Source organism: Callospermophilus lateralis, chromosome 13 (genome assembly GCF_048772815.1).
Source record: "Callospermophilus lateralis isolate mCalLat2 chromosome 13, mCalLat2.hap1, whole genome shotgun sequence".
NCBI lineage: Eukaryota > Metazoa > Chordata > Mammalia > Rodentia > Sciuridae > Callospermophilus > Callospermophilus lateralis.
Window position 1 is genome coordinate 70,946,568 of NC_135317.1, and position 15,387 is coordinate 70,961,954.

General features: G+C 34.5%; 1 protein-coding gene across 3 annotated transcripts in view; it reads right to left on the minus strand.

The window, feature by feature from the left end:
* Positions 1-15,387, minus strand: part of Dtl (denticleless E3 ubiquitin protein ligase adapter) — a 62,660-nt gene that overhangs the window by 17,651 nt on the left and 29,622 nt on the right. For 2 of the 3 annotated variants that reach the window (XM_076831795.1, XM_076831792.1), the window contains 2 exons: positions 5,479-6,311; positions 1,505-3,322 (listed from right to left, as the gene is read on the minus strand). In XM_076831795.1, coding sequence (XP_076687910.1) covers positions 3,224-3,322; positions 5,479-6,311 — 932 coding nt within the window. In that variant the 3' untranslated portion in view covers positions 1,505-3,223. Of the gene's footprint in view, positions 1-1,504; positions 3,323-5,478; positions 6,312-15,387 lie in introns of those variants that run through there. The other variant, XM_076831793.1, reaches the window with a different exon arrangement.

Here is a 15,387-nt window from a genome sequence, read left to right on the forward strand (position 1 = left end):
GAAGGGAGAGGGATGAGCTTTTAGGATCAAACAAGCCTATCCTTTAATCATATAACATCTCTTATTTTTATGGCATGTGTTTGCTAGAGGGAAACTGATATGAACAAGCTGCTTAACATGCTCAGGTAATTTTTTAAAGGCTGAATTTACCTCATATCATTCTTTTAAAACTTCTCAGCATGCATTCAAACATAGCTCACAAATAAAAAAGATTTTCTATCACTTAAGACAACAAAATGGTTACTGTGTAACAAGTTAGGCTTTATTCCTGGCAACAGATCTAGTAAAGCATTAAACTCACCTCAAGTTCAACGAAATATTGTTTGGCCTACCAATAACTTCGAACCAATGAACTTAAAGGACTAATGCATAATGCAGGTTTCCCCATAATTTCCAAGGATTTCATGAATAAACTGGTTTATCAGTAATATGGCATGATCCAAATGAAAGGCAAGCAAAGAATTACCATCCGAAAAGCAGTGAGATCTACTGATAAGCAATAGCTCAAACGGGCCTGCATTCAGCCCTTAGAACAGAATTATGAAGCAGAAGCCACTTGTGCTCAATTACTAGAGAGGATATCAATTCAGTCTTTCTTGTACAGTGTTCTCACCCAGTCACATTTGTAAACTGTTGCCTACACTATCTAGCTGTGGAACTGATTCTGTCAGAAGAGTTGGCCTTTCCTTTAAAAGGAGTGTAGAAGGAAATCAGACCCTCTTGAGACTAGGAAAAGCAGCAAAACAGACATATAGTACATGTGTCTGCAATGATAAGCTCTCAAGCAGATGTTCAATAGGCATATGACCTATATAAGAACATGGCAAGTAGGCTAACTTTAAGTTGAGGGTTAAAGTAACACACACAACTTAAAAGTGGGCTGTATTCATCCATATTGCATTTAAAGTTTTAAAAAAAATGCCTTCTATTCAGTGTGTCCCAAAAGTCTCAGTGCAATTTTAAGATATTAGAGATGGGGATGAGTGTGGAAAGCTGACCCCTCTCTCAACCCCTAAAAGAAAGGTAGCTACAAGTGGTCTTGAGAAATTATCTAAAATGTGCAGCCCAAAATAAAAGAGACATTTTAAGGGGCTAGTCAACCTTCACGAAATTAAGTTAGGGACCTCTGTTGAATAACCAAAAAGAAACTCTAATACAGCATCATAGTAATAGTGCTTGGAATGTGTTCAACTGGAAAAGTTTGGGCTGGAAATACTTGTTTAAGAAAAAAAACTACATCACCCCACCCTCCTTTACCAAGTAATCCAAGCCATCTTAAACTTTTATCATCTGACCACACAAGATGTATTTCAGTTTGAACTACATCATCTCCATGAGAATAAACAAATTTTATTCAATGAACAAGTAGAAGGGATTCTTGAATCCTACTATAGTTCTTTGGTGTGGACTTATAGTTTTCTGTAAAAAGTTCAGAAAAGGATATCAGATAAAGTAAAAGGCTTTATTATTCAGGATCAGCTCAAAGTCTGACACTGACACAGGCAGGGATAATTATTATCTCATTACATTTGATCTTTGGCACCCATCTGAAGTACTAGTTTTCCAAGTGGGACATGTTACACCCAAAGGCTCTTGGCAGTTTCTGATAGCCACGTTTACCCCAATGTCACTCCATAGTGCTGCCAGAAGATGTGCAGACACACAAACAAAATCATCTACTTTACTGATCCTTTTTTAAGGATTTCCCTCCACTCTCCACACTGGTTTTCAAAGCAAGAGAGTTAGCACTGGCAGGCATACTTTCCTAACACTCAAATATTAAACACCAAATATAAGCAGATTTCAGTTAAGGCTATGGTGTGCTTGGTTTTGACTTTCCTTTACTCTGACTTCTCTTTATTTTTTTCCATAGAGAATTTATATTTAACCTATGTGGTCCTGGTGGTTACAAGCTTAATTTACAATTGCAAAACAATCAAAGAGTCTGCATTAAGAATAGTTTTTAAAACCATTACAAAAATAGGAATAAAGTCTACACAGTCCTCTTAGATACTAATAAAATGAATTTCTTGTAACTGGAAGGAGAATCCCTTCCAAGTACAGACTAAATTCATAAAACTTCTTTCCATGAGTAAAAAGTGGCAATATGTAAAATGATGGTTCATTTAAAAATAAACAACGCACAATTGTTTTAAGGGAAGAAATGTTAAGGATATTTTGCATATTATTTAGAGTTAGTTAATTCATTCTCTGTATTAAATATCCAGACGAAGTTCCATGTTTTTTTTGGCTCAGGGCAATACTAAAAGGCTGTTGCTTTTATGAACATGAAGAGAAAGACTTCATTCTTCAGGTTCTTGATTTTTGGTTCAGAGCTATCATATTTTATAGAAATACCAATAAGAAATTGTTACCTTTTCTTTAATTTTTAAAAAGATGCAGCCCCTAGTGCTGAGGAATAAACCTAATTAAAGGGCTAGCTTTATTGTATGATTACTGATTTTATAAAACATCTTCTATTTAAATGGTAAGAATCACAAACTATAGAAAATGATGTTGGGTGATAACATACATAGCTTGGTAAAAATAAGGGAAACTTAAATCTCATAGTAGATATATTTAGGAGAAAAAAGATGAACCCAGTTTACTATTGTTGTTCTCCTAGTTTCTCCAAAGAGTTGGCATTTACATAAAGACTTTTAAAAACACTTAACCACTATAAATGTATTTATCTGAATATCACATTTTTGCTCATATTTAAAGAAAACCATAAAAGCATAGTGAAAAGATTATATATTTCAAACAAAAGTATAGTTTTTTGAGGCAGGACAGATCCAGGGATATTCCATAGAGTCCTTTAGCAGTTGGCCTTCACAGACAGGCCTTCTGCTGTGGCTGCCAGGCACTTTCTACTATGCAAGGAAGTTTCAGGATGACAAGAGACATGTCCTGTTTTGTGCCTCTATGAGTTGCGATGTTATTATTGTAGAGAAGATGCATAATTTAAAAAGTAAAGACTATTAATTCAAAATGCTACAAAAATGACAAATTTACTTTATGAAATTTAAACACAGCACTTACTCTGAGGAAGCTGCATACACACTAGGTAGTATGCCAGATTAGGTACATTGTTCAGAGTTGAAAGATTTTTCTCAAAAAAATGAAAGGATGGCAGCTTTCTTAAAGACCAGAATTATGAAGTCATTGTCTTTGCACCTTGTTTTAGTGGAATCAAGTTCAGTTAACTCACTCAGATTAGAATTTACAATTCTGTTGAGTGTTCGGGACTACAGAAGTCATCTTGGGACTTTCTATGGAAGTAGGTACAGATTTTCCTCATGGAGTTGGGAGTAATGGTAACCTAGAAGAAGAAAATTTAGATTTCAGAGACTTCCTAGGATAAAATCCAAAGTTACCTAGCACATTAGCATTAACTGTATATTAATATAAGATGCCTAGAAATTTGACTATTTTAATAAGCCAGCTTTTTAATCCCAACTATTTTTGATGGCAATGTCTTTTTGGTTGATTTATAATGAAATAGTAAAATTTTAATAGATAATATGCAAGAAAAGCATAGATTTTTTCATGTGAACAGAAAATATTTACCAGTTAAATCTCCTAAAAGGAATTGAAGTGGTTACCATTACCAACCTCTTTGAAATAAATGAAATAAATGTAGCCTATAAACCAGACTATTCTATATTATCATTGTATAAAGAGAAAAAAATTATTGTATTATTTTTTGTGGTGCTGGGGATTGAACCCAGGACATTGTACATGCTAAGCAGATGCTCTACTACTGAGCTAAATCCCTAGCCCAAATTAAAAAAAAAAAAAAAAACTTCAAAAAATTAATAAACGCACTATTTAAAAAAGTCTTTAAAATTTACATATTTATTAAAAAATTTTTTTCATTGAAATTACTTTCTGCTAAAACACAGCTGAAACCACTCCCTTGAAAAACAACAAGAATTTTGGCTAGGAGCAAAGTATAGACATAATTTTAAAGAAAGAAAGGAAAAATTCCCAATAGCTTTTTTTCCTTCTCATTTTCTTTAGCAAGGTCTTTGTTAAAGTATACATATTAAAAGCTGTCAAATATTTCCGATTTGTTTTTTCTTAAATTATGGAATATGTTTCATGATAATGTATACAGGATGTGAATATTTACTACCTAGCTTACACCCTTTAAAAGGGCAGATGTTGCTGTTCTTGATTCCTGGATTGGATTTCAATCATCCTATCACCTACTTCTAACACAGAAGAGATCATAAACCACAGCTGAATCTTTCTTAACCCACATCCCCTTAACCTGCAAATTCACATGCATTTTCTATTCCTTCTGACTGGTGCTTTTAGCTCACCTAATTTGCACAGCTTCTTTTGCGTCTACCATTTTAAGTCTATATGCTTTTCAAGGTTCTGCCAACAGTATCTGTTATTGACATTATCTATTTTTTTTTGAGATAGTATTATTTTTATTTTTATTTCTTTTTTTTTAATTAATTTTTATTGTTGGTTGTTCAAAACATTACATAGTTCTTGATATATCATATTTCACACTTTGATTCAAGTGGGATATGAACTCCCATTTTTACCCCATATACAGATTGCAGAATCACATTAGTTGCACATCCATTGATTTACATATTGCCATACTAGTGTCTGTTGTATTCTGCTGCCTTTCCTATCCTCTACTATCCCCCCTCCCCTCTTCTCTCTCTACCCCCTCTACTGTAATTCATTTCTCCCCCTTATATTTTTCCCCCTTTCCCCTCACTTCCTCTTGTATGTAATTTTGTATACCCCTGAGGGGACATTATCTATTTTAAATATTATGTCAAACAATGAAATTTGAGTCCTAAAATGGTAAGTAAAATTATGCTGCATTACTGAATATTTAAAAGAGTAGATATAGGCGGTTAAGAACAATGGTGGTCAAGATAACTAGAAAAAATTGGGGAGAAGTCATAAAAATCTAGGATTTGGTACTTTACTTGCTTTGTAAGAATCTAAACTTCACCTTAAATAACCATAAAATGTAATTACAAACTAAAATCTACTCATGGATGTTGGCAACTTTCCCAAGAATATCAGCTATATTGACTTAAAAAAAAAAAAAAAAAAAGGACAGCATATGTATCTAATAGGAAAGGAGAGATACTTCTGAATTGATATTTGATATCCTGGAGCACAAGGAAGGGTTTAGCAAATCTGGCAATAAGACTAAGAATATAAACCTTGACAGGAGGGATTTTAATGGAAGTAAACAAGATTGTCAGATACAATGACAGTATACCCAGTTATATTTCAATTTCAGATAAATACTTTTTGGGTAAAAAATCTGTAATATAAATAAGTTCCATGCAAAATTTGTACTGTATTTTTATGTGCTAAATTCGGCAATTCTAAGGATAATTTTGCTTTCTTTTCTATTAAGCATTTTGACTTGAGATCTGTATCTGGCCGCTCTTCAAGTTAAGAAATATAACTTCTACATCACTTCTTACTTACCGGGCCTGGTGATGTCTTTCCACTCTGTCTCCTGGAATTGGGTGTCTGGGATGATGGACTTCGTGGAGATGAATTCTCAGCCTTGCGTTTGGCTGCCATGGCCAACAACCAGTTTTTATTCTCTGGGGAGCTATTTTCTTTGCCTACTACTTCAGACCCTTCTCCACAAGGTCTCAAAGGAAGAGGCAGTGTTCCACAGTTTTCTGTAGTATAAGGACTGACAGGAGAAGGAGGTTCTGAGATACTTGTACCAGCTCCTTCAACTTTGCTTGATTTGGTAGAACTTACAGAGTCCTTACTAAGGTCTTCCTGGTTACCAGTAAGGCAGCACAGATCCAAATGAAGATTTTCAACTTGGCCATCAAGCTCAGTCACACAATTGCAACTCTTCACACACTTTTGTTTCACACTCTCCAGACAGCTTGAGTCTAGCCGCCTCTTCACTCTATTTCTAGATTCAGAACAAGCATCTCCTTGGGATGACTTCTGGCTCACAGGAATGAGAGCTTTTCTTGGAGACATGATCTTTGTTTCAGAAGCAGGTGGAGTGATGGGTGGTGATGAAGAAGGTGTTCGAGTCACCCAGTTTCTAATTGACATCTTAAAAGATGAGAGTGGTTTGGGAGAGACAGAATTGACAGAGCCTCTTCTGCTGATGGGAGACCGGGTCTTGGCAGGAGGAGTTTTAATAGAGAATGTGGGAGTATTTGAAGGAAGAGGAAGGTCTCCAGCACAGCTTGGAGCACAAGCTGCAGATGATGGGGAGGAAATAGACGGACTGCTCTTTACTCTGGGGACTTTGGCAGGAGTACTCTGGCTACTCGTTACTGTTACTGAAAAAACGAAGAGAAGAACATGAAAATCAGAAAGCTAAATATTCTCACCAAGAAAAATTGCAGCTCATTTAATCATCCAAGGGTTGATTTGCTAGTAAGTTATATATGTCATTCCATTCCTACTACATACGCCCTTTTAGCATTTTCCTTTCCTGTCACTGCCAGCTTCCCAATTAGCCTGTTGTAAAACATACACTTTTAAAAACCTACGAATTACAGAAAAATACAGGGGCTGGGGTTGTGGCTCAGCGATAGAGCACTCGTCTAGCACATGCGAGGCACTGGGTTCAAACCTCAGCACCACATAAAACTAAATAAATGAATGTCCAACTACAACTAAAAAAATATATATATATATATATATTTAAAAAAGCACAGAAAAATACAAAGAAAAATTTCAAAGTACCTAAGCATTTTTATATTTGTGCATGTGATATATATTATACACCTCAACAGTTTTCTATATAAAAATGAGACCATAATGCACATATTACTTAGTAAGCTTTTCTCTAAGGATTCTTTATTAGATGTGTTTTTTATTGTATATATTTATAAGGCACAGTGTGATGTTTTGATATCTGTATCTACTATAGAATTATTAAATCAAGCTAATTAACATACCACCTCACAACTTTTTTTGTGATGAGAACATTTAAAATCAATATTCTCAGCAATTTTCAAGTATATAGTATATTATTAACTGTAGACACTATGCTGTATAATAAATTCCAGAACTCATTTCTTTTATATATATATAGATATATATTTGAAATTTTATATCCTTTGACCAACATCTGCCCATTTCTCTCTTCCCTACCCTTCCCAGCTCCTGGTAACCACTGTTCTATTTGCTCCTGAGTTCAACATTTTTAGATCTCACATATAAGTGGGATCATGTGGGTTTTTTTTTTTTTTTTTCCTCCTGTGCCTGGCTTATTTCTCTTAATGTCCTCCAGGTTCAACCATGTTGCTGCAAATGACAGAATTTCATCCTTTTTAAAGGCTAACCAGGGAACAAGTAAACACTATTAGTATATATTGTTTATATGTGTATTTATATCACATTTTCTTTATCCATTCATTTGTTGATAGTCATTTAAGTTGATTCCATATCTTATATTTAGGTGATTCAATACCTTGACTATTGTGAATAATGCTGCAGTAAGTGTGAGTACAGATGTCTCTTCCACATACTGATTATTTCCTTTGGCTATATACTCAGAAGTGGAATTCCTGGATCATATGATAACTCTATTTTTAATTTTTTTCGAAACCTCCATACTGTTTTCCATAAATGGCTTTACTAATTTAATTTACATTCTCATCAACAGTATAAAAGGGTTCCTTTTTCTCACATCCTCACGAATACTTGTTATTGTTACTTTGTCTTTTTGATAAATCATTCTATCATGTGTGAGGTGGTATGTCATTGTGATTTTAATTTATATTCCCCTGATTATTAGTGACATTGGGTATTTTCTTAAATATACCTTTTGCCATTCATGTTTTCTTTTGATAAATGTCTCCTCAGGCCTTTGGCCATTTTTAAATAAAGAGTAACTTGCGTGTACATATACCATGGATATTTCCCTCATTAATTACCATATTTAATAGCAACAAAATATAAAGATATAGGTTCCCTATAGCACATTAATAAGCACTGAAGAGGGATACAACAATAAGACAGAGGTTTTAATGAAATTTCAGTTTCAAATGTGAAGCTACCATTGGCATTCTTGTATATACTCTTTATTTATTGATGCAGGCAAGAGGCACTGCACAGGGGCTCTTCAACAGAAATGCACAGGTTTAAAACCTGGCATGATTACTTACTATGTGACCTGGGCAGATCATTTGTAACTGACATCTTTCCTTATCTGTTGAATGAAGGTAGTTTTTATCTCGACCAGAAGAAATTCCATCACTTACTTGTTAAGGTTATCAGACCTTATCAAACTAAGCTGGTTCCCCCCAGCTTAGTTTACAAATGATTATTTTCCATAAGTCAAAGAATGCCAAAGAACATTCAGACTCAATCCTTGCTATCTGTTAAACAAAATGAAACTTAGTGAACAGGTCTCTCTCTATTTGTCCTTGTCCCTTTGTTTACACACAACTTTAAATATTTTGGACACATTCTTATCATCATGATTCTTCCCTCAGATTTTACAACAGATGACACTCTATTTTCTGTGTTTCTTCTTTAGTCTTCTAGATTTCTGAAACAATGTTTCTGTCTTCAAATAACAAGAAATGACATCTATTCATTTTTTAGTCATAAAGTCTTTGAATTGTAACTCAGACATTTAATTGAGCTTAATTACTAAACTGGATTTATATGCAACTGCATTTAGGATGGGCTGATATAAAAATGCAGCCCCTTAGCAAGAATATAAAGATTTGCAAGTACTATCTTTAGTAAGTTTATTAGCCTGTCCTTTATATCCTATGTTTTTCACTACTTGAGCAGTCTTGCCTTGGGACAGAGAAATTCTACAAATTGAAGATTGTCTAAAACTTTTTTCATTGATCACACATTTAGAACTAGCCAAAGTGATCCTGCTTCTTCATTGAAGATCACTATTGGAAAACCTCATTTTGTCAAATGTGCTACAAAAGGACTTCTTAACAGTGACCCATCCATGAAGCCCTATTTCAGTCCTCACATTCCTGTTCCAAAGCTTGATTACCATTATATTTCAGTAGAAAAGGAAGTTTTCACTTGCTGCACTCCTCAGGGCAGGTCAATAGCCACTGCACTGCTGCCACAGTCAATTGTTCCCTTTAAATGGGTTGAAGGGTATTTAGGACAAAAAGTCCTAAAATAGTGCAGGTCTTACAATAGATCATTTCTAAGGCAGGAGTAGGGGAGAAGAAAGAGACACAGGGACAAATCAGTTACCTAAGTTTCTTATACTTGCACGACACACATTGGAAGTGTTTACTAATGGCTAGCAGATATCAGATGTGTTGGAAAGTTGGGTCATTTTCTCATTTTTCAGAATATTATGACCCTGAGTGAGGGGATCAAAGAAAAGATTTTGTTAACTTTGAAGGTCAGAAAAATTGGGGGTTAAATTTAAATATATATATATTTTTAGAATGTATTTTTTTTAATTGTTGATGGACCTTTATTTTATTCATATATTTATATGCAGTGCTGAGGATTGAACCCACTGCCTCACACATGCTAGGCAAGTGATCCACCTCTAAGCCACAATGCCAGCCCCTAGACTGTATTTTTTTTATTTGTTCTTTTTAGTTACACATGACAATAGAATGTATTTTGACATATCATCTGTACATGGAGTATAATTTCCCATTTTTGTGGTTGCACTGATATGGAGTTATGCTGATCATGTATTCATATATGAACTCTTAAAGAGTAGGTAGATGATAGAAGATTGAAAATTTAAACAGTATAAATGGGGAAGGTGAAAAAAGAAAATTTTTAGTTCTTTTTTCAACCTTTTCATTTCACTCTTATATTCTTGGTGATTCACAATTTTCTATGTGCTTATTATTGGTGCATACAAAGCTATACCTTAAAAACCTAATCAACTTAATGAATTAAACAATATAGTACATGTTTTGCAACTTGCACTTTTATCTTTATATCTCTTCATACAAGTATACATAGATGTGCTGCATTCTAACAAGTGTAGTATGTCACTATATTGGCCTATATATTTAAAAATGACACGCCATTTAGTTTTTCACCTACTTAAATGGATCAATCCCTTATAAACCTTATATGAGATCTGAAGACATAAAGCATAGACTGGCAAGGCACACATTGTGAGTGTTTACTAATGGCCAGCAGATATCTAGTCTAAAGGCTTCCTGAAAGCCAGTTCCTTTGAGGAATTGTAAAGAGCTTGCTAATTATCAATTTGCAGCTTCCTTCTATAAAATTAGCCATCTGACCACAGCCTACTTTTCCAAACTTATACTATACTACTTTAGGGTCCTATTACAAGACACTACTTGCTGCTTCCTTAACAAGCTGTGTACTGTGGCATCTGTCTTTGTTCATGTGGTTTTCCTGGCCCCTTCTTGTCAGGCAAAAATTCTCCTGTTTAAAGGCTCTGATGATAATGTTAACTCCATTGTGAAGTGTTCACAAACTTCTTTCTACTCTTCAGAGGAAGTGAGTTCTCAGAACCCTCCTTTAGAATAGCTAGAAGAAATGTTTACAATATACTATAGTTTTTACATCTGCCTCCTAGATTGTGAACTAAGAGGGGGAGGTAATGATGATTTACTCATCTCTAGGCCCAATGCTCCTGTATTTACTAACACGGAACTGTTAAATAATGTCAAATTTCATTACTGCTGAGAAGGATAATGGTGAGAGTCAAGGCATTAGAAAACTGTCTCTTAATTATCTTGCTGACTTAATTCAAGCAACCACTTAAGATAAAACAGGTAAGGTTTACTTTTCTTTAACATTAGGGTAAACATCTTTGTCATTCAATAATTCCTACTCCAGAGGTTTTCAATCCTGGCTACAAGACAACAGACTTGAAGCTTTATAAAAATGCAGGTACTTAGCCTCCACCCCAGTCTCAATGAATCAAATCATTGGGTACATATAAACTTTAGAATCCTCACAAATGGTTCTGATATCCAGTAAAGATTGAGACCACTGGCTTCAATAGTGCTATGGTATCTACAACTGAACCACACTGAAAGAAGAGGAAGTGACAGAGCAGGTACTGTCTAGGAAAAATAGGGCAGAGGGAAGACAGGCTGTGCGTTGGCACTTAAAGTCTTCCAGTTAGTGTGTTAAAATGGCAAGAAGAGAAGATAATACAGCCCAGGACAGCAATGAAGGACTAGAGTGTTAATTAGTAGCTTGGAAAGCAGAAGAACATAATTTTCAAAACAATGTAGTTAGCAGCAGCCAATCTGTTGCCAGAAGCTGCTTAGAGGGTCAAATGGCCAGTGTGCCAGTCTTTGGCACCCATGTCAGGTCTATAGTATTCTTCAGTGTAACCATTACCCCAAAATGGAGAAATCTAGGCATAACTCCTGATTTAGTCTCAACTTGAACTTTGCTTTGCTCTGCTAGGTCATAAAGGAGGCAGTAGTGCAGAGTACTTCTGAGCAGCTTGCTTTAGAATCAGCAAAGGTTGGTTCTACTACAACTTCACAGGTGTGTGTTCTGAGGAAAGTCTAACTTGATCTTCAGTTTCAATTATTTTGGGAATTAAATAATATAATCCAACCAAGTCCTTAGAACAATTATGTGAAGACTCAATAATGGCTAAATATTTTTGTTATTATGGTCTAAACTTGGTTGTGTAACATTTTTGGTGACTTGGTTTCTAAAACTAAGAATAATTAATGATAAACTAAAAATATCTAGTTTTTTCATCATAAATTTTAAAAAGTGATTATAGTGTTAACATAAGAATTCCACTGCTGGTGAACTATTTTAATAGGAAAAGGGGACCCTAAATTCAGGGAGAAAAAAACTCAACTTTTAACAAAATATTGAAAAAAAATATGTACTTCATGTATCATCTTTTTGAAACACTACTTAAAATATCCCACATTTATTTAGTGGAATACTTTAAGTAGTGTTGCAAAAAGATAATACATGAAATGCATAAAAACAAAAAGTTCAGTGTCTTAAGAAATCAAAATGAAGATACAGTAAAACTATGGTTCTGCAAAACAAGGGGAAAATATCAAGAAATATTTGGAAATGTACTTAATTTTAAGTGTTAAGTGATGGGAAGGAATACTAATGGCATTTTTCCTCATATAATTTTTCTCTTTCAGACTGTCCAAAATTGGAGAAGTATAGATAATGACAGGTGGCAGAAAGATACTCCAAGTTCATGGATGAGAAAATTTAACATTGTTAAGATGGCCCTACTCTGAAAACTGAGCTATAGAATCAATCACAATCAAAACTGAGCTATAGAATCAATACAATACTAAAATTTGTATTGAAAAAAAAACCCCCACAATAGTCAAAGCAATTCTGAAAAAGAAAATTAAAAGGACTTCCTTCTAGATCTCAAGCTTAGTACTAAGCTATAGTAATCAAGACAATGCAATATGAGGATAAACATATAGATTAATGAAACCGAATTCAGAGCTCAAAAATAAACCCACAGGGCTGGGGTTGTGGCTCAGTGATAGAGCGCTCGCCTCGCACATTCGAGACCCTGAGTTTGATCCTCAGCACCACATAAAAATAAATAAGTGAAATAAAAGGTATTGTGTCTAACTACAAAATAAATGTTTTTTTTTTTTTTTTAAAATAAACCCACATATTCATGGTCAATTGATTTTTGGCAAGGGTTTCAAGACAATCCAATAAGGTAAAAAATAATCTTGGGCCCAGTAACATACACCTATAATCTCAGCAGCTCAGGAGGCTGAGACAGGAGGATGGGATGAGTTCAAAGCCAGCTTCCGCAAAAGTGAGGCATTAAACAGCTCAGTGAGATCCCATCTCTAAATAAAATACAAAATAGGGATGGGGATGTGGCTCACTGGTTAAGGGCCCCTGAATTCAATCCCCAGTACCCTCCCCCACAAAACAAAGAATAATCTCTTGATGCTAAAAAGTTGGATATCCACATACAAAAAATTGAATCTGGATCCCTACCTCACCCCATACACAAAAATAAACTCAAAGTGAATCAGACATAAAACTAAAAAAAAATTAGAAAGTTTTATATACATCAAAGGACACCATCAAGAAAGTAAAGACAGGGGCTGGTGTTGTGGCTCAGTGGTAGAGCACTTGCCTAGCACGTGTGAGGCACTGGGTTTAATTCTCAGCACAGCATATAAATAAAATAAAGGTCCATTGACAACTAAAAAAATAAATAAAAATAAAAATAAAAGATGTAAAGACAACCTAAAGAATAAGATAATATATGAAAATCACTATACAATGAGATTCTATCTAGAATATATAAAGAATGCTTACAGGTCAGCATTAGAGAGACAAATGACCCAATCAAAATATGGGCAAAAGACTTACAGAGGCATCTCATCAAAGAAAATATGCCAATAAACACGTGAAAAGATGATCAAGATCACTGGCCATCATAAAATGCAAATAAAAACCAAAACAGGACACCAATTCATACCACTAGGATGAATATAATAAAGAAGATAAACAGTAACAAGTATTGGCAAGGATACAGAAAAATTGAACCCTCATTTTGGGTGCTGAAAATATTCTAGAATTAGATTATGTTGATGACTTCACAACTCTGAATATACTAAAAACAACTGAATTTTATCTTGCTAATCACAAGTATGATTCTACATTAGGAGAATGAGAGTGTGCAGGTTTGATAGTGGTGGGCCAAAGTAAACAAAGTCACAAAGCAAATAAGCTAACATATAAGACTGAAAACTGCAAAAAACACATAGAATTACACATTTGTTAGAGGTATAGACAAACATATATATATTAAAGAATCAGTTAAAAGATATTAAAGTTGTTGCCTCTGGGAATAGGAAATTATAGATTTGGGAATCTGGGGACTGCCTGCTGTTTTTCTTATTCATGTAGGTAGAATTAGTTTTCTTATTAAACTGTAATACCAACAAAATAAAAATTTAAGAAAACACAAAATTTTTTTTGGTACCAGGGATTCAACCCAGGGGCACTTAAAACCACTGAGCCACATCCCCAGTCCTTTTTTTTGAGAGATAGGGTCTCATTGAGTTTGCTTAGGACCTCGCTAAGTTGCTGAGTCTGGCTTTGAACTCGTAATCTTCTGCCTCAGCCTCCAGGATGGCTGGGATTATTATTTTTTTTTTTAATTTAATTTTTTTTGTAGCTGTACACAATAACATTTATTTATTTATTATTTTTATGTGGTGCTGAGGATCAAACCCAGGGTCTTGCATGTGTGAGGTGGGTGCTCTACCGCTGAGCCATAACTCCAGCCCCAACAAGTAGGGATTTTTAAAGACATTACAGAAAGTAGATGGAGAACAAAAGACTCCTCTGAAGTCTAGTTCTGCATCCTGTAGGTGACTAAATAAATCATTAGGAAAATAAACCTATATTTTCCCTGTCTCACATTCAACTCTTCAATAACCTTAGGCCTCGATGTCTCTTTTAGTTTATTATTGTACATTTATTGAAACATGAAGATCCCTGTTACATAGGGTGGCTCAGTACTTGAAAATTTTTGCTCTTGGTTCATTGTTATTTTCATCAACATATTCCCAGACAATTTTTGGTGTCAGCAAAATCCACATACATGATCTGCTTAATATCTTGATTTCTCAATTTCTTAACATCCTTCTACAATTATCTTGTTCTTTTACTCACCTGCCATTTATTTCTTGATTTTAAATCCACCGTTATCTTAATTTTGATCATCCCACTCCCTTTTGTATTCTAATTCCAATAATCTTTCATTCTTGGGGTCTCTTAATCCATTGATAGAACCACTTTTATACTGTCCTTTTTCTCCACTATATCTTCAGTTGCCTCCTTTACCGGGTTAAATCCTATAGTAAATCATTATAATCATTCTTTCTTGTCACTCTCAACTTCTTTGCTTACTTCCTAATACTTGCTTTGCTCAACCAACTCCCTAGTTAACTCCAACTCTTAGTATACCTTTACCTACACAGTAAATATAACCATGTTGAATGCTTGTTTTCAATTAATGACTAAGTCTCAAGTTGACTCTTAGCACTTAATAATCATAGTTCTCTGGTCCATTTACTCTTCTAATCTCTGACTATTCCAGATTTATGTCCTCAAATTTCTACCACCTAATCCTTCATCTTTATTCTTAGGTGATGACTCTTTTACTTCACTGAGAAAGTCATTAGAACAAAAGAAAACTTTTATAAGTCTGACTATCCCATCTTTCCATCTTTTTTCACTATGCTTGCATATTTTTTTCTCTCCATTTACTATGGATCAACTAACCCTCCATGCTCTTGGCACAAGCCTATATCTTATACTTGTGTATTAGCATCTCCTTCATGCTTACTGAAAGACTATTTCAGCAAATTTCCCTGCATTAATTTCCCCCCTCTCTCTGGGATCCTTCCAGTTACATGAACTACT